Here is a 25,646-nt window from a genome sequence, read left to right on the forward strand (position 1 = left end):
CCCAGCAGTTATTATCACCTTTCACTGCTGCTAAAGAAACCTGTCTGCAGTGCACTCCTTGTATGGGGACAGGGACTGCAGGAACAGCCTTTGCTACAAGTTCCCTGTGCTGCCTTCCATGGGAGGTGACTGGGAAGCGTCACCTCTCATGCCATGAGCCAACGCCATGCCTCTTTATTGTCTCAACACAGGCTGGAGCATGACAAACTGGACCCTGCCCAGACTCCTTCACTTGGTTCCTGCAGCACTCAGGAGCAGTCAGTGATGATAGAAATTTCCAGCAGCAATTGCAAAAGGGTAAGGAAGAAGGGAGGGAGGACAGAGGGAGGGCGCTCTCCTGAAGGAGGGGCCTGGCTGGGTCAGGGCCAGGGAGTAAAGGAGACAGAAAGGGGAAACCCAGCCACTGCGCACTGATGGGCGTGAGACCACAAGAGTGTGGAAGATGAGGAATGCGCTGGAATTTCCCAGGTCCTAGCCTGAAAGACTTTCTTCTTTTTCGTGTCTTTACACATTTTCTTCAGGGGTTGGCTCAGCTTTCCTTCAATGCAAGATGACTGGGGACGGAAAGGGACATCTCCCTCCCAGGTGAAAACTCTCTGACTTGGCACTTTTCTTTCAGATCCAGACGAAGGCTGGATGGAAGCGGACCCTGTGTTCCCTTCCTCGTTTCCGGACCCGAGGGCCACTGCTGGGAGCCACCTACTTTCTCGTGGTCCACATCCTACTCTTCCTGTATTTTACTGGATGTTTATAGTTTTAGTTGTTGCTTTTAGACACTCCCCTCAGAACCTGGAATTCCCTTCCCTGTAACCCCAAAACTGTTATCCTTCCCCCATTCCCTTTTATCCTTCCCTCCCAAATACTGAACAATGAAGAATGTTCTGATTTTAAACCTGTTCATTTGAAGTCTGGTATTTTTGGGTTGATAACTCCATTTCCCTTGTTTGCCAGTATTTTCCTTGCTTCTAGGGGAAGGTGGCTGTCATGACATTTAGGGGAATGAGCACATCTCCTCACAGGATGCTTGATTCAGTGTCTTGCAGAGTAAGGTGGGAGCTGAGGAACTCTTAGCTCTTATTGACAGGAGAGAATACCACCTGCTTCCCTGGCTGTTCATACACAATTGGAGTGAAGATTTGTTATCTTGGGCTGTAAGGATGGGATCCTATTGCCTTTTTCCTTGATGACTTGTATACTGAAGTATAACGTGGCCCGTGTCTGTCACTGAAAGGCTACAGATAGTAGTGTTCAAATTTGTGACACTTCTGTTACCTGGATATGCCTGGAAGGTGGGCCCTGAGACAGTGCCTGTGGCCAGCAGGAGCCAGTTCTAGGTGAGGCATTAACCCCAAGCTGGAAACAAGCACCACACTGGTCCTCTAGCTTAGTACGTCAAGAGGCTAACTTTGCTGTTGGTGACAATCATGTAACAGTCTTAGCCCTGTATCCTCTACGTCTGTGGTAACAGGAGAATATAGAGAAGGCAGATTATTTATATCTGGACCTGAACAGGGCACCTAGGATCAAATTTTATGTGTGCCTCATCCCTGTTCAAAAGCAAGGGATGGGGAGGGGACTGTGGCTATTGTTACATTCCTGTCCCAAGGTATGTGCTATGGGTCAGCACCATGGGTCATACAGACCTGTCCTGGCACTCTCAGTCCCCTTGACTCCAGCAAGACTCTGCACTGGCTCCAACACAGGCTGTAGGAAGAGGGTTGGGAACTTAGGGCATGAGACAGGCTTCAACACGGCCTGGGAACTATATGTGGGAAGATATGGGTCCCCCAGGTGGAGTGGTATAAAATTTTAGGGGCCCTGGACAGTGTGGCAGGAAGGTCTAAAGTTCCAGTGGGAGTGAGGGCAGAGCAGAGGTTCTGAAGGAAGAATTGGGCAAAGGGGTTGCAGGGTGAGATCTGGAATGTGAGACAGCCCTTGAGTTCTGGGGTCTGGGGACTGCTGCCCACAAGGGACATGTCTGCTGGCTCTGCCCGGCCTTGCCTCTGCCGCTCAGTGTCTTACAGTAGCTTCAGGCAACATGACCAGGCTATGTGGGGCATTTTGCAGTCTCAGGGTGAAGATGGCCAGACTTGAGGTACTCCACCTTGAGGTGGCCAACTGGGATGATGGAGATTTGCAGGTGCAAGGGAGGTGGCCGGGGGCATGGGAAGCTATTTGCATTATGTCATGGGCAGGGGGCAGTGGTGGCATGAGGTGGGTGTGGCCCCATCAGTCCTCAGTTGGTGGCAGTGGGTCTTAGCCCAGGTCAGATTTCAGTCCCAGTGTCTGAGGGGGAGGGTCTACAAGTCCTGAGCCCAGTCTGTTACTCAGGGTACGTGCCTGGCTGTTCAGCTCACATGTACCCCCCTTCCTATGCTCAAATGTCCAAAAGGGCCAGAGCTGAAGGTGGGAGCATGAGAATTGAGGCCACAAGGTGGGCTTCTCCAGGGACTACGGGCTTGATGTGTGGTTGGGAGGGCAGGTGTGGGGTTTCCAGGTGGATTGGTATAAAGTTTCAGGGTCTACTGTGGGTGCAGTGGGAACGTCTGGACAGGGCAGGTCAGGGTTTGGAGGAGGGGGTGCAGTCTCAAAATGAAGGGGGAGACAGGCCCTGGGTTCAGTTACTGTCTCCATTTTACAGATGACAATAGGCATGGAGTGGTTAAGAACTAGTCCAGGGTTACACAAATGGTAGCAGGAGAGCTGAGGCTCAAACTCAGGCAGTCTGACGGTGGAGCTGGGACTCTCCCCTCTGCTTTCTCCCCTGGGCCGCTCTGGGGAACCTGGGCCATCTGCCACTTAAACCCCACCTTTAAACACGACACTCCCCGGTGGCCTTCACCCTGTGTCAAATCCAGCCCTTAAGCCTCCTGTGCCTGACAGATGCTGTGTGCTCTCCCTTCCTCTCAATGGGCTTAGTGGTAGCTGGGTTTACTTTTCTGGCCAATAGAACACATCTCAGGTGACAGCAAGTTGAAAATCATACACGGTGTCCTGACAAGACAGTGATTATGCCGTAATTGATAATTTGATCTATTTCTCCAATGAGCCTGTGACAAGCAGCCTGCTTCTTAAGGTGGAACAAGAACTTATTATAGGTGTGGGGGAAAAATTAAACGTCAAGTGGACCAAAACCCAATCAGGATAAAGTCTGAATTTCTTTGAGAACAGTTTCTCTTCACCATGGGGCTTCATGTTGCTTTCCTCCTGTTTAGTTGACCTCTCAGACATGCCCCAGCCAAGGAGGAGAGAGGAGAGTGTACCTCAGAAGGGGTGCTTTATTCTTTGCAATGATTTCTGTCTTTTGAAAAAATAAGTGGTGGCCCAGTTCTGTAATCCTAGCACTCTGGGAGGCTGAGGCAGGTGGATGGCTTGAGCTCAGGAGTTCGAGACCAGCCTGAGCAAGAGTGAGACCCTGTCTCTACTAAAGATAGAAAAACTAGCCAGGCATCATCGTAGGTGCCTGTGATCCTACCTACTTGGGAGGCTGAGGCAGGATTGCTTGAGTTCAAGAGTTTAAGTTTGCTTTGAGCTATGATGATGCCATCACACTCTACCCAAAGGCAACAGAGTGAGAATTTATCTCAAATTATAACAGGCTCGGCACCCGTAGCACAGTGGTTATGGTGCCAGCCACATACACCAAGGCTGGCAGGTTCTAATCCAGCCTGGGCCAGCTAGACAACAATGACAACTGCAACAAAAAATAGCCAGGCATTGTGGCGGGCACCTTTAGTCCCAGCTACTGTGAGGCTGAGGTTGAGGTTGCTGTGAGCTGTGATGCCACGGCACTCTACCAAGGGCAACATAGTGAAACTGTCTCAAAAAAAAATTAATAATAAAAATAAAATAAAATAAGATAAGAAATAAATGGTGGCCACTGAAAATTATTCAAACAACATAGACATGTATAACACAAAAGTAAAGTTTGCCTATAGATTTGTGCTGTGGAGAGTGGAAATTGGTACCTTTTAATAAAAGTATTTCTAATGTGTTTATCTCTCTCTCTCTTTTTTTTTGAACATTTATTTAGCTTTTATTATTTAAAATAAACACCCATGTACCTTTCACCCAGTTTTAACAGTTGAGTAATTTAAACCAAATTACCAGTGTTCTTTTTTTTTTTTTTTTTTTTTTTGGTATACCTTTTGGATTCCAACCATATTTAGAAAGGCTGATTCCAGTTCTTACTACAAATACTCAGCGTTTTCCTCTGAAAATTATTTATTGACATTTAAATATTTAATCTGCCTGGAATTTATTTTGGTGCACAGAGCAAGTGAGAGAATTACCTAGACATTTCTTTTCGAATGGCCAGTCTTCCTTCTGAGTCATTCACTTTCCCCTACTGATTTGGAAGTTCCCTTTATCACATCAGGGATAGTTCATAAAGGGAAGTTCCCTTTATCACAGCCAGACTCCCCCCACCCCCCACGTGACTCTCAGTCTGATGGCTCTCCTGGTGGCCCTGGTGGCACACTCGCTATGAAAGTTCAGGCGGTTTCCCTTCCTACTCTTATTTGTGGAAGTTATTTTCCTGACACTTTGCATAACCTTGATGAGTTATAGAACAAGTTTTGTCCCTGTTTCTCCTTTTCTGCTGATATTTGCTTGGGATGGCACTGAGCTTGTGGATTTTAAGACTATAATTGATATTTGGATCATATACGTAGTTTCTTCTGCAATCACAAAGCAGGTGAAACCACTTGGGTCCTTTCCTATCATGTCATTGTTATGTCAACTAGCTATTTTCTTGTTTAAAAATAATGAACCGCAAGCCCTCACATCTTGCTAAAGTGTGCCCTTTATCTTCCTGCTCCTCATTTTCCATTCTCTTTCTCACTTGTGTGTTGCTGTTGTCATTTCAGGCCTGTGCGTGGAGCGGGGCCACAGCTGTCACAGCAAAGCACTGAGAAAAAAGTCACGTACACTGATTCTAGGTATGTGTGAGAACTAGGATGCAGGGTCTGTTTTTCTGCGGAGGGCATTCGGGCCAGCCTGTGAACTAGAAAGTAAACTGGGTCTGCATCAGCCATCTGCTGAGGGAGAACGCTGGGGCTCTGTAGGTGCCAAGGTTATGCTTCCCTGAGGGGTCACAGAGAACCCAGAGAGAACCAGGGTCCATCCCCCCAGGCAGGCTGGAAAGCAGGTCCTGCCACTTGGCCTTGGGGACTAGAGGCTTAGTCCTGGGAGCTCAGCCCCCCTACCCCTAGGGTGTGGCCGGATTTATAGTCATCAAAAACCAGATCTCAGGGGACCACTCTCTGCAACAGAGTGCTACAGTCACGGGGCTGGGGTGGAATGGCTATGAAGCAGCATGCCCCTGTTCTCATCTGCTGCTGATGAAAGGTTGCACCACGGGGATCAGATCCCTCGGACTTCAAGGATATTACATAGGCAGCAGCCTGAGCAGTGTCCCTTGCCTCTGTGCATGGACACTGTGAGGACCCTGCCCCGCTGGCTGCTGTAACACTGACAAGAGCATGACATAGATGTAGGTGCAGGCATCTGAGGTGAGCAGTTATCACGTGCCAGTCTGGGGAGAGCACCCCCAGCAAAGGGGCAGAAGGTACAAAGGTCTGGTGGCTTTCAGTGTCTGTACTTCCATCCTGCAATTTTTCAAAGGGACACAGAAAGGATGCACCCCCACCTCCGAATAAAGAATTCTGAGTTCTGCAAAGCCTCAGGCATCCAGGGCTGTCAAGAGGCCTGAAGGGAAGCCCACGGTATCCCACAGTGAAGCCCCCATGTGTGGCAGGGGTCCCCAGGGTCTTCCCTGGCCCAACCAGCCAGGCAGCCGTTTATTAGTTCACCTGCCCCTCTCTGGGCTGCTGCTCACCAAGTCAGGGGCTCCCAGTCTGGAACCTGAGCCCAGGCCAGGCAAGCTCTCTACCCCTCCCCCTTCCCAGCCCTCCCAGAGTTAGACAATGGAACTGGCTTTGAATCCAGACAAATTCTGAGTTCAAATCCCTGCTCCTCACACATCACCCAGGTTGAACTGCTTGATCTAAGCCTCACTTTTCTCATGTGTAAAACAGAGACTATAAAGCCTGTTCATGGTGTTGATCTGGGTAAAATGTGAGGTAAGTATACAGCTGGGACCCAGCATAGAGTAAGTCTCCAGAAGCCACATGGGAGACTCTCAGGCTTAGAGGATGAGAGAGGGACAGAAACACTTCTCAACTGCTGTTCTGTCCCTGAACTACTATTTAAAGGTCTTGTGGAGAAAGGAGGATTCATTTTGAAGAGCATTTCACATTCTTTGCAGATTGCAATGCTAACCAGTGATGCTCATTCCCCTAAAAGCCCCAATGTGGATCCTCCAGCTCCCAAAGAGCCCCTTGCCCCAGCCCACCCCTCAGCCACGTGTCCAGAACGTGGGGTCAGAAGGATCACCTTGCACACAGTGATTGTCTCCAGGGCCTTTATTTATACACTGCAGTCTGTCTGACAGGTGTGGTGTGGGGGTTTGTAACAGTTCAGTTTTCTCCAAGGTCCCGTGGGGAGAGGGGTGCAGAAGGGAAGGAAGACCTCTCTGGCAGGGGAGAACCTCTCCTCCAGAACGAAGGCACTGTCAGGGTGAACACCCTTGGCAAGGAGCTGGGTTATATACACACGGGGTTGACAGGTGCAGAGAAACTCAAAGCTAAATACAACTAAAGGAGGCAAGTGTCCACCCTGGGGGCCAGGGCTGCTTCCAGGCTGTTTCTACAAGTGGGAAAGTAAGTTCAAAATCAAGTCAGAGCTCTAAAGGAGAAAGAGGCCAGCCTTTCAGTCTTAGTGTTCTGTGCAATTTTAAAAACCGACAAAATAAATATAACTTAAAAACTTACATGACACTAAAGGCAAGTCTGAGAAAAGTGGCTGAGGAAACCTTCCAAGAATGCTAAGCAGTGCTGAACACCAAGAACCCGGAGGCCCAGGAGCACAGAGCAGGTGGGCCCAGCACCCACTCACCTGTGCACAGGTGTGCATGGTTGGTGCCACCTCCTGGCACCTACAGAGCCAGGACCCAAGGAGTCCCTGGAGGGACCAAGGCTGGGCAGGCATGGTCTTTAGACAGCTAGGGCAGGGGTTCTGGAAGATTCCATTCTACCCACTCAGACAAGGGGGAAGGGCCAGATGGCAGGACAAGGGGGTGGGTACTCTGAGTGACAGTAGGTGTGAAAGAGGACAACTAGCATGGTAAATACAAAAAACAAAACACACCAAAAACCCCTAAGTAGTAGAATAACCCTAAAATGATACCATTTTATACCACTTTCACACATATGCTACAACCCAAAGCAAAGTATCAACCCATAAGAGGCCCCATAGGCCTCCTTTAATAAGCAAATCATTTGCATATTAGCACATTGTCTGCAAACAACTGGTGCCTGCTTAAAGTGCTTGGAAAGTTTTGTTCTCGTAAAACAGTTCAAGCCACTCCTCTGTAATTTTTGTTCATATCATTAATTTGCTTTAGCAAACTTTTTTCACGGATAGAATGAGGGTAACTGTTGGCCAGTCCATAGTTATAGAATTTCCACGTCTGAATTGGAGGGGTCCCTTCCTTGCAAATGGCTGAAACACAGACCACCAGGGTCCTTTCTAACCTGATGACAGCTCTGGAGACCCAGAGCTGGCTTTGGCTCCTCACGCCCCCATCCTGCCTGCCTTCCAGATCACGTGCTGTCACGAGGTCTCTCGTGCTCAGCTTGGGCGGGGGTGTGACCTTTAGCAAGTCAGCCCACATAGGAGCTCACCACTATTTTGAACAAGAGCCAGGAAGTTAAAGTGATTTCCTTTTTTAAAATCTGTACTTATACATCCTCATGTGTCTTACCCTTCACCCCCACCAACTGTCACTCCCGCACCCAGCACTAGAAGGAAATACACGCGTCCCGTGGGCAAGCTGGCAGTTCCCCCAGAGAGCCTGGGGGTGCCACCCCACCCCATAGGAGCGGACCCTCCAGGCGCACACACTGTGGTCCATTCTCTCTCTCTGTCCCTGCAGCAGCCCCGCTGGCCTGGTGTCCAGCTAGAGCCTCTGGACTCCTTGCCCTCCTGAACCAGGAGCAGTGAGCCCTGAGGGGCCTGGGGGGTGGAGGGCAAAGTGCCACTGGCCATGGATCTGAGAGATTTGCTCTTAAAAATTCATGCGAATCTTATATTCCTCTCAATAATACAGCTGTACTGGCTTTCAGTTAAAATAAAGCTCAAAATGGGTTCCCCATGAATCTTCAAGCAGCACAGGAAGAGCCCAGTAAGGGATGCCTGGAGCACCCCCTGGGTCCCTTTGCATGCCTTGAAGGCTCCCCACACTACCTTAGAGAAACAGGGCTCTAAACCCTTCAGGCCAGAAGATCTATTTGGGGGATATTTTAAATAATGATGCCAGTAAGCTAGAATCCTGCCTCCCTCTCTGCCTGATACAGGCCTGAGCCCCTCCAACCCACACTCCTTTCTGGATCTGTCAGGGCCTCTGGGTCCCAGGAGAAACTCCCAGTATGCAGGTAGGGTGGACCCATCAGCACCAGGCAGGTGGGGGGCAAAAGAAAAGCATCCTCCCCTGGGCCAGGGCCCCAGAGATGCTGCAGGTTCCATCTCCCCAGTGGCAGCCTCGAGCACAGTTTGCCCTCTGAAGCCACAATGGCAATTCCAGGTGAGAGAATTTAGCTAGCTCCTGCCTGCCCCCTTCTGGGAAGGCCAAGTTTGCATCGGCCTTCTCCCTGCTCCTGGGTCTGGCCCAAAGCCCTTGAAGAGTTTCTAGCCTCGCCTGCCAGATGGGCAGGGGTCCTTGCTTTAGCAGCCCTAGAAAGGCCACATCTCTGAAGCCCCTGGAGCTGCTCGTTGGAAGGCACTTCATCCATGGACAACATGTCATATCCCTGTGGTTTTGTGCCCCAACTACCAGAAAGCTGGGCTTCCAGGCCAGGCACCAGGTACCTGGCCTGCCTGCTGGGAGGCCCTAGTAGAAAAAGGGCAGCGCTTGGCAGCAGCGCTAAGCACAATGGCCTCCAGGGGGCAGCAGGCCTCCACAGGTAGCCCGCGGGGCCAGTGCTGCCTAGGGCCTCCCAGAGGCAGGGTTTGTCTGGCAGGGTCCCCAAGCAGCCAGAGACCTCCCCCTCCAGCTCTAAACCCATCTACCCTCTATAGATGGCGAAGCCTAGGTCTGGGCATTTCTCTTCTAGAGTTGATTCTATTTACAAAGAGCAATGGAAAGGCCACCTCCGAGCCCTAAAGTTAGGAAAACTAGAAAATCTCATTTCCTCTTCTACAAAGTGTCTTGTAGTGCAGTTCAGGAAGGTCAGTTCTGGGCCTTGGGCCCAGGTAGAAGTGAAGGAAAAATTAAAAAGGAGAAGAGAGACAAAGGCGGAGAAAAAAAAAGGCTGAGGGGCCAGGGTGGCCTCAGGCGATCGGGGTGTCCTGGGACATTTCTGTCAGGATGTCGATGAGATTGTTCAGTCCGGAGAGGTAGCCATCCTCCCGGTTCCCCTCCTGCCAGGGAACGTCGTGCTGCAGGGTCTGGCCCTCGGGCAGGGGCGTGGTCTTCCCAAAGTCAATCATCCACACCTTGGCCTGCTCCTTCTTGTCATGGATGAAGAGGAGGGAGCTGCCGATGACCTAGAGGAGAATGGGGCAATGAAAAAGCGGGCTGGAGATTTCTGCTCCCCACCCCCAGCACTGCAACCTGGCCCCAAGGCAACTTGAATAGGCCTGTGTCCTGGAGGAATAAAAGAGAGGTTTGCTCAGGCCCATCCCTCCCTCCCAGGCCCCCTCATCACTCCAGAGCCAGCAATTCTGTTTCTCTTTCCTCTGCCATGCTGGTGGAAGATTCTAGAATGGTGACCCCTCTGTATGTGCAGTGATGGGGGGAAGTCTGGCATGGTAGACACTCCTCACCCCCAACTCTATCCTGAACACTCTGCACTATTCTTAGACCACAACCAAACCATGGGGACTTTCCCCAATAGCCAAGCAGCTCTCAGTCCTCCAGAGAGGAGGCGGCTGGAGCAAAGGCAGGCGCCAAGGGTCAGGGCCCAAGGGAGAGAACAGTTGGATCAAATCCCCTGCAAAAGGCAGTGTGAGGCAAGATTCTCCCCTCTGGGTGTCCCTTCCCCTCCTTACAGACGTCCTGTCCAGGTGTCTCATCAGAGCCACCATATACGATGGGATAAGTGTATTCCTGTGGCCAAGGGGCAAGTGGGGAATGAAAACCAAAGGCAAGGTCAGCCTGGGCAAGGGCTGGGGGTGTAGTTTGCACAAAGGTGCACCACACTGCCAGTGCAGGGGCAGCCTGTCGAGTTCTTCCTGCTGGACCTATCTGCCTTTTTCCTGGGCTCGGGCTGAAGCTCCGTCCATGCAAGATCCTCGAGAGGCTGCTTTCCTGAAAGAGCTGCCAGGCAGAGAGCCCAGGGACGAGACGCTGCTTCACACACACCCATGGCATTAGCTGTTCCTGGGACTGCTGGTGTGTGTGCATGTGAGGGTACGTGTGTGACTGGGTGTGCACATGCAAAGGTGGATGCTGGCAGGCACAGGTCTCTGCCCCAGGACCAAAGCCCAGTATTTACCTCGTGGCACTTAAAGAAAGGAGAAACTTCTAGGGTGGTTCGAATGGCTTTCAGCCGGTCCCGGTAGGCAATCTGGGAACAGAAAGATGACAAGATTGTTAAACACTGCGAGGGGGAATGTGTGGATTTTAAGCCCCATTCAGCTCATTAGAGTCAACTGACTATAGCAGTGGGATGTCCCTATACCCTGATCACTTATTCCAATGCCCTTATCCTCAAGTGGAGAAACCGGCCCAGAGGAGGTGGTGCTGGTGGGTTCCATATCCCAGCCTTTCTCCGCTCCACTGTCCCGTGAGCAGGAGATTCAGGGAAGGAGAGTTCCAGAACAGTGGAGCCAGGAGCTCCTCCCCCAGGGGTGAGGGCTCAGTCTGCCCTGAATGCCAGCAGTCCAGAGGCAGCATCCTAAGAGCCAGTTGCCATGGTTTCTTCCTGAATATAAACCTCAGTGCCCTTGACTTCTGGAAGGACAGAATAAGTAAGTGGAGACAGCCACAAATATCTCTGCTGGTGGTCTCTCCTGAGCCCTGCAAGCTCAGATGGAACTGTGCTGACCCTGGGTGTCCTGTCTTCCCCAGGGGCCAGCTGTGTGTCACACCCCCCAGGCTGCTGCTGAGGAAGCCCAGCACACACACAGGCATGTGGGATTTCTCAGTGCCCATCTAAACAGCAGTGACAGCTGGCAGAGCTGGTCAGGCAGCTCCCTGGGGTGCTCAGGACCAGAAATAAACCCCTCTTGGCCAGGCATAGGAAGCACACTGTGTGATGGGGATTGCTGAAGGCTGAACTCCTGCCCCACAGGGGACCGATAAACTTGAAGGTTTGGGCTCTGGGAGAGTCAGGCGCATTCCCCATTGCCTACCACCTCGGAACTTGCTAGGGGCCAAGAGAAGCCTCCTTGGCCCCAAAAGGGAAGAGGGAGAGTTCCCAGTTCCAGCTGGCACTGACTCTCCTTGGAGAAAAGGCTAACTTGGGCCCACCCTTCCTTGCTCTGCAGCACCCCAGGCCTGTTCAAAAGGTGCCTTTCATGGGGGGCTCCAGGGTCCACATCTGAGGACATCACAGGTGTGCCTGAATTTCTTGTTGTCACAGGGTGCCTTAGACTTAGGGTATGTTAACTCAGCTGGGGGGAATAGTTCTCTGATCCCAGTGGGCAGAGCAACAGGCCCAGCCTGCCAGCTTCACTGCAGCAAACACAAAGGAAATCACTTTGTCATGAATTTGTACCCCCCACCACCCCAAGCTCGGAGGATGCTGACCAGTTCTTGCCAGGGAGTGTACACCTCCCCACTCAGCCTCATGGCCCCAGGTAAAGTCTGGCCAGGCCTGAAGGCATCAGGGAGCATGGGGTAGTCTGTGGGCTGCTGGCTATGCTAGGCAGGGACCCCATAGCTCGCCTGGTCACTGTATCAGGCAGACGGGGGTAGCTACATGTCCTTGACATCTGAGTTTCCTCATCTGTAGAACGGGAACAAGAATGTCTACCCAACTAGCAGGCTGCTGTGAGGATTTGCTAAGCATTTAGCATAATACCCGGCAAGGGCCATGTGCTAAAGGAATTTAACAATCATCACTCTCTTGAGGGGATGGAAAATGTTTTCTGGATCTGTGAGGCTGGTGGCTCAGGGAACAACAGTGAGTGTTCACTCAGCTCCCTGCCTCCCTACTGAATGTTGGGGACAACCGCATCTTCCTTCTTCACCTTCCAAGCAGAAGTTTGGGCCAGAGATTTCTGTGTGGGCACTGGGGCTCCTGCTGCCATGGCCTAGCTCAGACTAGGGCACAGTTATCCCAGCCCAGAGACCTTCTCGGAGGCAGCTGGCTTACCAGGATGTTATGGTTTCCTTTAGTGAATTCTCTGAAGGCCTCAGTGACCTGCTCCCTCGTTTTGGTCTTCTTGAAGTCTCGGTTCACAGAGCCGTCTTCTTTCTGAGAAGGAGAATGTGACCCCACCCAAGACAGTCAGCAGAGGACCTACGGGCAGGGACTGGGCCCATCCATCTAGTGGTCACAGAGCAGGTGACCCCTGTCCTGCCACCTGAGCTGCTCTTGGGGCTGGTGGGGTCAGTCAGGTGCCACATACAGAATAGGGAGACAGGTGGGCACAGCAGAGGGAAGCCTGCCCTGGGCCTGACTAAGGAGAATGCAGAGAGGGGTGACAGCATCCCAGGAAGAGCAGATAGCATGAGGGAAAGCCTGGAGCTGTGGGGGGCATCTGGGCCGAGGCTGTGGGAGCATGGCCGAGGGCAGGCCCTGCCCTGAGTGCAAGTGGTGGGGCCCAAGGGAGAAGGATGGCCACAGCTTCTCCCGAGGGGGGCCAGGGCCCTGAAAATGGTGCTTGATAGCCTCCGCTGTCCAGGGGCCCTGTCCCTTGGGTTCCCTTAGCACAGATAGGAGAGCAGTGCTCCTGACCTGGAGCTCAGCTGCACTGTCTTTACAATCTGAGATCTCTCGTTATAGGCGCCCTGAAAACAGAGATCTGACACTGCCCCCTGGTCCCGCTGATGCATTTTCTCAGCCTCAGGCACCATCTCTGCTCAGGCTGACCCTGTGTCAGCACACGGGGGTTTGCTCATCTATATGGAAATGAGTTCTTTGGGGACAAAGGGTAAGAAAGGCTAACTGCCAAAGGCCCCAACAGTGAGGTCTGTTTGCTACTAGGCTGGAGATTAGTGACCATGAGGGCCTCACTGTGGCCGTGTCCACAAGGAGGAGCCTGGGGCCGAGGGGGCATCCCATAGTGCACAGGGGTGAGATCCCAGGCTGAGCCTTTCCCCAGGGCCTCTGTGCCAAGGGCAGGGGAGGGGTGGGTGATGGTGAAGATGGGGGCTTCTTTCTGAGAAGATGGGCTGCCACAACTCCTATAGCAGAAGGACAGAGGAGTGCGTCCTGCAGGGGAGGGAAGACAGACTGTGCCGAGCAGATAAAGGAAAGTGAGTGTTAGGAGGCGGCGCACCTGTGTATCCAGGCTCGGGGCTGGATGCAAAGAGAGGAAGGTTTGTTTCAAATGGCAAGGAGGGGGCACATGGCTTTGCACTCTGTCAGCCCAGAGTGTGCAAAGCAGCTGTCCCAGGGGAAGGTGAAATTTGTCCCTGCAAGCCACTGTGGTCAAGACACTGGCAACTGCAGAAGCCTACACCTAAATGCCTCTCATCCGGACCTCAGCTGCTCAACCCTGACTCCAGGGCTGGACTCCAGAAACAATGCAGGCTCAGACTGGACAGAGAGTAGGAGACCCAAGGACCCTGCAGGGACGGGCACCTGCTCTGGAGGATGGCTGTGTGCGAGTCTGAGGGCTGCCCCTCCTGGGCCTGCCTTCACTGCCCCCCTGGCCCGTGCAGGCTAAAGGCAGGGTGCGCCGGCTTCCCGCTCAGATGTCCTGCAGGCTGACCTCCTACCTGGCTTTTCAGTGTGGGACATGGTCTGGGTTAGGTGCCAAGCCCTCAGCAGAGGGCTGGCTGCTGGGCCGGGCTAAAGGCCACCCTGCTCCAGAGGCCCAAGCCCCCTAAGTGGGCATCTTGCCTATACCCCAGACACTGAGGAAGAGACTGACATCTTCAAACGTCTGTCCCTGGGGCTGCTGCCCCACCTGCCTCCCGAATCCCTGGGCCTGTGCCAGGAGAACCTTATAGCGTCTAAAGGGCCGTAACAGCAGACACACCCTCAGGTGTGGACGCTGCTAAGGCCTGAGGTCCCCATCACCCCATGACCAGACAGCCAGGCACCTTGGGAGGCTCACCTTGATGCCCTCGATCCTGAACCCCAGGGTGGCTGTGGAGCTGATGGTCTCCCGCCACTGCATGTACCGAGGCTTGGTCACAGCCCGCTGGGCTTTCTCCTCTTCGGTGGGAGCCTCCGGGTCCACCTCAATCATCTTCTGGTACATGTCCTTCCGCAGGCTGGGCTTCTTCCGGGCCTTTGTGAGCTCCTCCTCCAGGTAGGTTCTGCATGAAAGTGAGATGACATCAGGGCCACGGCTTCCCCGAGGGCAGCCCCTAAGTCAATCATGTTCATCTGGGGGGCCCACATGCTCTGCTCTGGCTGAGATTGGCTCTTAGATGGAGGAGAAAAATAGCAGCCTCAATAAATCAGCGCAGCTTTCTTCCAGGACTGGCTGGAAGGCCCAACAAAGCCCAAGGGCTCTTCCTAGCATAGCCACACAGGGGCCAGCAGAGGAAGGAAGGAGCGGGCCACCTTGGCGGCTTTGCGTGCTCTGGGCTCTGCTGTCCCCCTTGGCTGCCTGGGACGCTTCCATAAAGTGAGGCTTTCCAAAGCCAGGGCCTGTCTTGCTTAGGGAAGTCGCTCTATCCTCCCCACTTCCTACCCCCTTCTTAGGAAGCCTGAAGGCTGAGCCTGCCCTTCTATGTCTCTGGCTCTTCCCTAAAAGAGGAAATCTTGAGGACAAAGGTCAGGGCAGAAAGCTCTTGGAAAGGGCTCAGTGGTGGATGGAGAAGCCCGTGATGGGGCAGGGGAACCTGAGGGCTCCTTGGCCCCCGCTCTCCCAGACATTCCTGGCTCATCCCACCCCTCATACCTGAGCCGCAGCCCTGAAAGCCCAAGAAAATGCCACCACCCGAGCTGCCTCACGGCTCTGCTCTCTGCACGGCAGTTCTGCTGACCTGGTGGGGACCACCTCAACACTGGGGAAGGGGACAGGGTTAGGAACAGTACAGGACTTGGGCAGCCCAAGACTGAATTGCTGACCCTGGGCTGCTGGGACAACCCCTCCTCGCAGCACACATCCCCATGCTTCCAATGGGGCTGTCCCCCTACTGCCATCTCCAGACTGGAGGGGGTGAGTCACGCCACCCCTCTTTCCCCACACAACAGGCTCAGCTCCTGCCCACAGCCCTTCAGGAGACAGAAACCAGCAGTGTCAGTTGCAGGATGGGGAAGTTTTCTCCCCTTTGCCCCTGTGTGGGTGGGAGCTGCCCACAGAGGCCCCGCCTGCCCTGCACCCGGGCGCCTACTCTCCCCATCTGTCTCCCACACCTGCTCCACGCTTCCTACCACACCTCCTCCAAGCCGCCGGTTTGGAACCTAGAACAGACTAAATAAAAACTCGGGACACCTTAAAAATGATAGGTTTTTGGAAAACACCGTATCCACCAATATTTGCACTGAAAGAAACAGGAAGGACCACACAAATTCTTTGGGTATGAACTTGAGCCTGGTTGGGACCTTCCAGGAGGTGGTGAATACCGTAAAGGGAGGTCAACAGTTTTTGGCTGGGCACCTGCAAGCACACACACATGCACATATGCACATAATCGTGTGCATGAATGCACACGCACACAGGTATATGCACACATACACTCTGCCTCTGTGTGCACACAGCCAGCTGGGGGGGGGGCTGGGAGGGATGGCGCCGCCGCGGGAGGGCGGTGGCCACACTTCTGCAAAGAGCTCCAGCCGCTCCCTAAACAGGATGCAGACCTCGCTGCCGAATCCCTGTTCTCTTGGGCCTTTCTCCAAAAAGGGCCCCTGCACCTCAGTCTGGGCAGAATCATGCCCCCCATAGGAGAGGAAAGGGGCTGGGGGAACTGCCCACAGGGACTGCCAGCTGCATGGGTGGAGGGGCCAGAGGCACATGGGGAGGTGAACCTCTGAGTCCCTGCCCCCGACTGCTCTGCCTGCCCCAGAGGGACATCAAAGTTCCATCCCATGCGGGGCACTGGGAGGAGAGATGACTCATGACTAAGTGAGGGCAGGACTCCTCTCAGGAAGACAGCCAGCCTGTGGGGAGCCAAAAGGTGGCAGACCAAGGTCACTCGGAGCTTCTACGGGGCAGAGGCACTGGAGACGAACTAGTCTCTGATCTCCTCAGACCCCCAGTCCTAATGTCAGAAGGACACTGCCAGCTCTCCATGGCAAGTCACACATCTAAGAACCCTCCCACAGCCACATGAGCACATGTCCACGTGGAACCAGGGTTCCAAGAAGCCACTAGTTGAAGATGCTACCACCACCAGCATCACCTGCTTCTTAATACCATCCCTCCTCCCCGACCACGGCCAATGCTGGTTTGCTGACTGGCCTTTCCACTTGTCGGGGACACATCTCAACCCCTTGTGCCTTGGAGTAGAGTGTTGAGGTGGCTCTGGACTCCAGCTCCACTCTCTCTGGGGGTGATCTTGGATGGATGGTCTTGGGAGATCTGAGGCCAAGTCTGCTGGATTAATGTATCTGAGAGAAGGCCACAGTCCACGGTCCAAATGGAACTGGCCCAGCATGCCGGAGAGACCCTGTGGACAGTGGGTCTCACACCACCTTCTTGGGAAGGTCTGGGCTGTGGTTGGAGACTTGACTTGCTGTCACACAGGCCTGGTACAGATCTGCACTGCCACTGCCCAGGGTGACCCCCTGAGTTACCGAACTGCTGGGTTTCAGAACTGTCCAGTGCAAACTGGACCATGCCCAGGGAGCTGAGAAAAAACAAGCATCTAGCATAGTGCGCAGGGAAGGTGGGGCTGGGGAGGCCCTGGCTCTGGGGAGACGTCCCTCTCCCCACCCCTTGCACCCACTCCTCTCATTCCACTCCCTCCACCTGCAGGCCCTTGTCAGGACTGGGTTAAGCACATCTCAGCCTTGCTGGTCACTCTGAGTCTCTCCTGAGAGCCCTAGGATGTGATGAGGGTACTACACTACACGGGAGGACAGCCCCATCAACCCCAGTGAGCAGGTAGATGTCACTGGAGCCACCGACTCCAGGAAGTGTGTGCTTCCTGGACCGCAGAGTCCTCAACTCAAGATGGAGGAACACCAGTGCTCAGCACCAGAGGGTCACAGGAGAGAGCTAAATGCCAAAACCTCCTCGCTCCTTGCTCCTTGGTCTTCCCGTTATCATCCCCACCTGCATGGTGTTCATGTTCACAGCGTGAACACCAAGTGGAACACTTTCTGTGTGTTCATGCTGTGACCTACGCCCTCTCCCCTTGCAGCCAAGCTGAGTCCTACTGGTGTCTGGGTTGGAAGCAAGGGCCACACCTCCTCTCAAGAGGGCACTTGCTGAAGCGCCAGGGGAGGGTCTTCTGGGGTCAGGAATCAGACTCTGGGAAAGAGCAATGGTGGGTGAATAGATGATCGGTCTCCCCCCTGCTCTACTCCACCCCTGTGGGCTAGAAACGGTGAGGCCCTTAAATAGTGCAATAGCAAATGTGGGGCCTATGCCTCTCTCCCCCCATTCCTGCCCTGGGGCAACAGCAGGGAGCGCACAGTCAGCCAGCAGGGCTCCCAGGAGGAGCCAGGAGGAAAGAAAGAAAAACTGGTTAGCTTGGCCCATTTCTTTCCAGGTTTCTCTCTCTCTCCATTTCTCTTACATACACACACATACCCACACACACACTCCTCTTTCTCAATCTCTTCTAAGAAAGAAGCTAAATGCTTCAAAGCAGACACAGGTTTCGGCTCTGAGTGGGGCATCTACATGTGTGGTCACCCAAGCGAGCCACATGGGGTGGCAGGGAGGAGCCCAGCATCTGACCGCCCAGCATCTGGCCATCCAGCCTGGGCATCTGCAGCCTGGGCCAGGCCCTCTGGTGTGAGTACAGCACGCTGGACACCGCATGGGCTGACAGCCTCAGGAGGAGTCACCAACCCTTCTCCACGGGGAAGAAAGGGCCATGTGGGAGACTCAGGAGGAAGGGCCACAGCTTGAGAGGAGATGAGAAAACCAGTAGCCAAAACAGGGACTAGGAGCTCAGGGCGGCTGGGCCTGGTCTTCCCCCTGCTTGCCTCTCCTTTTCCCTCCTGGGTCCTCTCCAGGTGTGTCTCTCTGGGCAGGGTCAGGATGAACCTGAGCTCTACAGCCAGGCCTGCACACAGGCCTCCCCCAGCCCCTACAGCACCCTATCACGGGCCAGGGCCACCGATGGGGCCTCTCCAGTGCCTGGGTGCCCTCCTCATTTGTACTCTCAGGCAGGTACACACGCCTTTTGGTAAAGCAACATATTCTACTAGCTTCTCTCCCATCCCACTCCCAGCCCTGGGGTAATGAAACGATTTCCACTCAAGTCTCAGCCCAGCAGGTCACAGAAGACAGTCGCCCTCCTGCCACCTACCTACTTGGTGTCCAGTAATCCCCCTGACCTGAGGGCAGTTTTCTCCGCCCTCTCTGGGGAAGCCTAGGACCCAGCCAGGGACTCTTTCCTGGGTCTACCAGGAACCTCACCCCAGCTCACCAGAAAAGGGGAGGGGCTGCCACAGGCAAAGCCGAAGTCCCTGCACCCTCTGCACCTAAGGGGAGATGCCCAGGGACGGGGCAGGCTCGCCTTGGTCAAACAGCCTGCTTGGCTTGCCCTGGCACCGCTGTAGTCTCTGGGCAGCCCCGCACTCTCTGCTGTCTGCTGTGTGGCTGGCCAGGCTGGTACTGAGGTGGGCGTGTGACATGCAAGGGCACTAGCTCACCTGACACCCATCTTGCAGTCCATCACACAAGGCGAGTCGAAGTCGGCCAGCAGGTCGTCCATCTGGTTGTAGCGCTCCCCGTCCTTCACCACGTCCCCGTGGTAGGCAGGCACGAAGGGCCTCAGCACGTCTGCCATCAGCCGGTCCAGGCAGCGCTGCTCCGACTCGCAGTGCTTCTTCAGGATCCTGCCATTGGCAGCTGCCTTGAAACTCCCTGCGGAGCGAGTGCAGAAGGCCGTGTGTCCCCAGCTGCGGCCAGCTGGCAAAGGCTCAGTGCCTGGGCACCCCAGGGATGCCGTCCCCTGGGGATGGCTAAGCCTAGGACTGACTGAATGTCTACATTGCCACTGTGGACCAGGCCCTATAAGGGGTCTGGGTTCAAGTTCCAGCCTCCCCACTCACTGACTGCAACCCCAGACTAGTCCCTCAACGTCCCTGGCCCCAGACTCCTCGACTCAAGATGGAGGAACACCAGCCCTCACCACTAGAGGGTCACAGGGCCCCAGTAGAGTGCTAAGTGCCAAAACCTCCTCGCTCCTTGGTCTTCCCGTTATCATCCCCACCTCCATCATCAGCCTGCTTCCCGTCAACAACTCAGCCTAACCCGAGAAGCTCTGATGGGACAGGATTCAGAGCCAGGGCGGGGGGATTGGAGTGGACTGGGAAACGGGGACCTAAGGCTCAGCCCACTTGGGCAGTGCTCCTTTTTGTAGGTATTTACAAAAGATGTTCCCTTTGTACCTGTGGTCAGGGACATGAAAGAAACATTGGGCCCTGTGTTGGCCTGGAAAGAACCCATGGGCTGGTAAAGTCACAAAGGCCAGGTCCCCGGGCAGCTACTAAAATGTCCCTGGTGGACAATACATCCAAAGGGCCCCACACATGGACTAAATGACTCTGAGGCCTTGGCTCCAGATGTTCCTCCTCCCTTATCACTGTTGGCCCAGTTGGGAGACTGCACCCTGACCCAGCTGCTGGTCACTTCCACCCAGCACCTGCACACAGTTCTCAGTGGGGAGGGGTGACCTGCCTGCCTCTTCCACCAGCTATAGGCTCCTCTGGGGCAGAGACTACGTCCCCATTAATGTTGTAAACCCCTAGGACCATGGCAATGCAGGCACACAGTAGGCACTCGGTTGAAGCAGTTAGCTTTGCCGCTTTGTCCAGGATGACAAATGGTGGGCAAGCTACAAATACTGATGGCTTCATCTGTCTTATTGAGTAAAACTGGAAGGGAGGAGGAAAGAGATTGGGAGAGACAGAGACGGGGATTGCGGGGAAGCATGAATGGTCTGGGATAAGGGTGGAGGACACAGGCTCTGGAGAGGGCAAGAGAGAGGGCAGGTGCCCGTGTTCATTTACAAGGCAGCACTGAGGCCACATCTTGCAAGTGGGGCTGCAATTGCAGACTAGTCTCTCGGAGACAACCTGTTCTGGATGCTTTCATCCCAGGGTGGGGCACCCAGGCCCCACACCAGCCCATCTGCCCAGTGGATCCTGCCGTGGGGAAGTCCAGGGGAGCGGCATCTACCTGCGTGTCCCGCCAGTTGGATCCAGGGGTACTTCTTCTTGAAGGACATGACAAAGGGAGACCAGTGCACCATGTTCTTTATTTTCCTCCATGATTTGCTCTAGAAACAAGCAAACGAAAAGCTCTCCGTTAGAAAGACGACCACTGCTTTCTGGTTAGGACAAATACAAACCAAGGGCTCTCACTGCCTGTGGCCACAACAGGGCCAGGCCTCTGGCACAGGTGCCCTGCGTGGGCTCCAAGGCCCCTCTTGCCACCCTCCATTCATGTGGCGACCTGTCAGCGGTGGCTTTGCCCCATTTTACAAACAGGCTGAGCAAAACGCTCAGGGGACCTTCCCTCATCCTAGGAACAACAGCCCCTCCAAGGAAGGCTAGAGAGGGTCACTATCACGTACACGGCTGGAACGAGTCACCGTACCTTTTATTTATAGAGGCACCAGCAATAGAGAGAGGCACCTCTTCGTGTGAGTGGTTTGAGGAGAGACTTCAAAGGAGTCCCCAGGACAGTGTCCCCACCTGCAGCTTCACTGTCATAGCTCTTTCCTCTCCTCTCTTCTCCCTCTCAGCCAGGCCCATCTGCATGTGTGTGTGTGTGCGCGCGCGTGCGCCCATAGGTGCATGCCTGTGTGTGTGTGGAGAGAATAGGGCTTTTGGGCAGAAAGCACCTTCTGATTTTCCCAACAAGCATGCGAGGCAGTTATTACTGTTTCCATTTGGTACAGCCTGGGCGTCAAAGGAGTTAAGTGATGAAAATGGGATTTAAACTCTCCTCTGTACAGCTACTCAACACACACACACAAAATCCTTTTCTTCCTCAGCAAGAAACATTTCTTTAGAAAAAAAATCCTTAAGTTAACCTGAATAAGAACAGACTGTGGAGATGAAGATCAGGTGTCCCCCAGACACATCAGCCCTGAAGGAAGGGTAAAGAATCTGAATGAGAAGTATTTCGCATTCCTGAGAAAGTGGATCCCTGACCAGCAAAACCACCAGGAGCAGAAGCCACAGGACTCTGAGCAGGGAGGATGGAATAGCATCAGAGATTCTGCAGAAGAGGGAGATGGGGGTGGTCCTGGCCTGCGGGGAGTGGGGGGTGCGGCTGTCCACTCCCTGCCCCAAAGAGAGAGTGGATACTGCTGGCTCCCAAGGTGAAATCAAGGTAAAATCGGCTTCCTTTGTTTTTTTTTTTTTTTTCTCTCTCTGCTGAGACTCGCTGCTTCTGTCATCAGGTTTTCAAGTTAAAAATCTATTTAAGGAGAGGAATTCTTTCTTACTAAACCTGGCAATTTTTATCCCCATCCCAGAAACCCTCACCCCACCACTGCCAAGACCAATTCTATTCTTAAGAGAGGGCAGTGCCCGGGAGGCCATGTGACAAAGGGCTGGGCCTTCACTGACAAGGGTGTTTTTCCTAGATCCTTCTGATGGAGATCACCAAAGAAGGCTACTGCGGGGGGAGGCATTTTTTATCTAAGCACCCAGCAGGCTGCACAAACAATCAGAGTGGACAATGCACCCGGGCAACAATGCAAAGGCCTAATTACAGAAGGTGGCTGAGCAGTGGCTCGTGGGGAAGCCAGAGGCAGGTCCAGAGGGAAAGTGCACAGCAGGCTGCCACCTGCAGGTCACATCCCTGCAACAGAGCTCAGAGCAGGGGAGGGTCTGACCCAGGACAGAGGTCACAATGGTGTCGATCCAATGCCCGCTCCAGCCCATGAAACTGCCCCATTAGGGAACAACTGGCCCCACATTTCTCTCGGGGCCTAAATTTCTTCTGTCCAGTGGAGGAGGTGGCCCACCAGGGTCCTGAGACTGATAGACATTGTAGGATTCTGGAAAACAACCTTCTCTCATCCCAACAGCAACGGCTTCTCCAGCAAAGGCCAGACTAGAGACAGCCTTTGTCACCCAGCTGCAGGTGTCGGTGTGCACTGTGTGTGTGACGCAATGGCAAACCAGCACCCACAGAGGAAGGTCCCCGGAGCCTCCAGGGGCCATGCAAAGACTACTCGCTGCTGGGAGAAAGGAGCTCACAGAGGCTGCACCCAACAGAGGCAGTTTGGGGACAGACCCAAGAGACGGGAAAAGGAGACTGCAGCAGGCTGGGGTCCTGTGAGGCAAAGGCCCAGGTGCTCGGACTTGGAGTAGCTGGGAACCAGACCTGTGGGGAAGGGGACCTGAGAGACAGAGAGATGAAGACGGCAGGCAAGGTCGACTGTGGCTGCTGGGAGAAGCCTGCACTCAGGAGATCGTGGTATGCTGAGAGAGGCCAACCTGGATCCTGGCTCCCTCCCTCCTCACTGGCTCACCTCCACCAAGCTCCTGATCTTTTTTTCTGTGTGTTTGGGGAGGGGGGTGAGCGAGGTCCTGCTCTGTCACCCTGGCTAGAGTGCAGTGGCATCACCATAGCTCACAATAGCCTCAAACTCTTGGAGCTCAAGTGATCCTCCTGCCTCAGTCTCCTGAGTAGGTGGGGCATACAGGTACGCCACCACCATGCCCCTCTTGTTTTTCTACTTTTTTGTAAAGATGGGGTCTTGCCATGTTGTCCAGGCTGGACTCAAACTCCTAGCTTCAAGTGATCCTTCTGTCTTGGCCTCTCACAGTGCTGAAATTCCAAGTGTGAGCCACCATGCCTGGCTCCCAATACCATTTGGGACCCCATTCCCTTATCTGTAAAATGGCAATAACACATAGATTCCCTTCATCCCAGAAGATAAAACTATTAGATGTAGCCACTGTGGTGTTTGTGGAAGTTTTTAGCCTTCTGTTTTCCAAGATGGGGCACAGGTGTCTCTGAAGTTACCCTGGGAACGGCCTGTCTAGTGCTAAGCAGAGGCATTGCAGTGAATCCTGAAGAATAAAGACTGTTGAGCCTCAGGGTGGGTCAGACCCACTGGAGGAATGCAGCTCTAAGACCTACAAGGCTCAGGCACAGTGGCCTGTGACTCTGGAAGGCAGGAGGGTGAGACAAGAGGCCAGGCCATTTGAAGTTGTGAAACTGCTAGTTCCTGGTCTTCCCTGCAGAGGCCAAAGAGGAGAGGGGTGCTCCAGGGTGGGGGTCCTCGGACAGCTTGGGACCCAAGAGCCTTTCCACATCACAGAGCACTGAGAAAACAGGGCCTTGTTCTGTTTGTCTGTCCCCCCCCACATCTCCTCCATTTCTTCACCACGAAAACAGCCCCCACGTGAGTCTGTCGGCCCATCCCAAGGCTGCCCCGCCTGGACAAAGGCTGAGGATATCCCACTTGCGAGGAGCGCCACGTGTCACCCGGGGACTTCTTTGCTCTCTGCTGGCAGCAGTGCTCAGGGCTTTCCCCGCGGTTTTAAAATAGCAGTGCCCGGGCAGTGCCTATGTGACTGCCAAATAGTAAACAGAAAGCACATTTCAGGCCCAGGCTGGGGAGAGGAGGGCTGCAGGGGGACGCCCACCGTCCCACCCCGGCCCATAGGAGCAGATACAAACAAAAGGACTGGAGGTTACTGAAAAGTCTGTTCCCTTCCCATGTCCGGGAGACCCTGACCACCACAGGAGCCAAACCTACTCTCGGCAGGGGCTGCCTCCCAGGAGCAGGTCAGGCTGACAGTCTTCTCTCCGAGCACATAGCTGGAGGAAGCCACAGTTCCTAGAAACGGATTCCAGGCCTCTTCCCCCAGCAAAGACAGGTGACAAGGCAAGAAGCATCCTGTGCAGTGGAATTTATCACTCTCAGCTCTGGCCCTCTCCCAGGGCAGAGTCTCAAGAGCGAGTTCTCACTAGCAGCCTCTGTTACTCTGTCTGAAATCAGACCACAGTTCCAGGGCTCCAACTTCTCAAGCAGAGCTCCTGGGAAATACAAAAGCAGCCTTCAAAGGCCTTGAACATGGGTGTGGCAAAAGGCACCGACCACCTGCCCAGGGCAGAGCTAACTGGTCATCAAGGCATCCGACATCCTCTGTGGACCCTTCTCAGAGTGTCACAGCTCTGTATGTGTGGCAGGCCTCCACTGGGTCCTCTGTGAGTCTGAGGCAGCCACGGCCAGCTCTACTGTGACCCTTGCTTGCCCAGCCTGGCCGAGGATGTGCTGGTTGTTCTTCCTAAGTCTGTGGTGTTACAGTGCAGGGGATGCACACTGCTGCCACTGTTTTTGTCATCTCTCGGGGAGATGGCAGGGTTCATTTCTGTAGACATGAAAACACACCGCCAACGTCTGGTATATGCACTAATATCTGTTACCATTTATGGAGCTCTAAGTGACAGGCACCAGCCCAGTATGGCCTCATTGTGATCTTTACAACAACCTGATGACAGAGGAGCATTTTTAACATTTCACAGAAGAGTCTGAGGCTCAGATTACCTCCCCAAAGTCCTTCCCTTCTGTGCCCTGATCCTCTTGCCTCAGCCTCCCAAGTAGCTGGGACCACAGGTGCCTGCCACAGTACCTGGCTAATTTTTCTATTTTTTAGCAGAGATAGGGTCTTGCTCTTCCTCAGGCTGCTCTCAGACCCCTGAACCACCGCGCCCGGCCATAGCTGGCTCTCAGAACTCGATATACGACCAGGAGCAGTGGCTCACGCCTGTAATCCTAGCACTCTGGGAGGCCCAGGCAGGTGAATTGCTTGAGCTCAGGAGTCTGAGACCAGCCTGAGCAAGAGCGAAGCCCTGTCTCGGCTAAAAAAATAGAAAAACTAGCCGTGTGTTGTGGCAGGCACCTGTAGTCCCAGCTACTTGGGAGGCTAAGGCAAGAGGATCACTGGAGTCTCAAAGTTTAAAGTTGTTATGAGCTGTGACAGCACAGCACTCTACCCAAGGTGACAGAGTGAGACTCTGCCTCAGGAAAAAAAAAAAAAATCCCCAAACCCCAGATATGTCCTCTCCAGAGCCACTCTGGTGCCATTTCTAGTGTAGCTACCCAAAGAAGTGAGGTTTAGGCTTTCCCATGCATCGGATCAGACCCTAATTGCCTCTAGACTCTGTGGACAGGACTCTGCACTTGTTCGGGAGCACGTCCCCAAATAGCTCCACAAGCCAGTGTGCCCCCAAGCGGGCAAGGGGCCTGACATGGGCTGGAGACACACGGCTTTTACTCTGATTCTAGGCCAGGCGGTTAAACCAACTGAAGACCAGGCATGAAATCTTTCAGATACCCTCTTGGATATATGGGCTTGGATGAG

The 25,646-nt window shown here is 53.9% G+C and overlaps 1 protein-coding gene across 1 annotated transcript in view; it reads right to left on the bottom strand.

Annotated features, from left to right (window-relative positions):
- Nucleotides 1-6,410: 6,410 nt before the first annotated feature.
- The window catches only part of ITPKB (inositol-trisphosphate 3-kinase B), a 101,288-nt gene continuing 82,052 nt past the window's right edge, over nt 6,411-25,646 (bottom strand). Inside the window, exons 3-8 of the mRNA XM_003798801.3 lie at nt 20,491-20,590; nt 18,960-19,173; nt 14,293-14,497; nt 12,381-12,482; nt 10,557-10,628; nt 6,411-9,606 (exon numbers count right to left, since the gene is read on the bottom strand). Of these exons, the coding sequence (XP_003798849.1) occupies nt 9,391-9,606; nt 10,557-10,628; nt 12,381-12,482; nt 14,293-14,497; nt 18,960-19,173; nt 20,491-20,590 (909 nt within the window). The 3' untranslated portion in view covers nt 6,411-9,390. The remainder of the gene's footprint in view (nt 9,607-10,556; nt 10,629-12,380; nt 12,483-14,292; nt 14,498-18,959; nt 19,174-20,490; nt 20,591-25,646) is intronic.

The sequence above is a fragment of the Otolemur garnettii genome, unplaced genomic scaffold, assembly GCF_000181295.1.
Source record: "Otolemur garnettii isolate 467f Iridium unplaced genomic scaffold, OtoGar3 scaffold00141, whole genome shotgun sequence".
Lineage (NCBI taxonomy): Eukaryota > Metazoa > Chordata > Mammalia > Primates > Galagidae > Otolemur > Otolemur garnettii.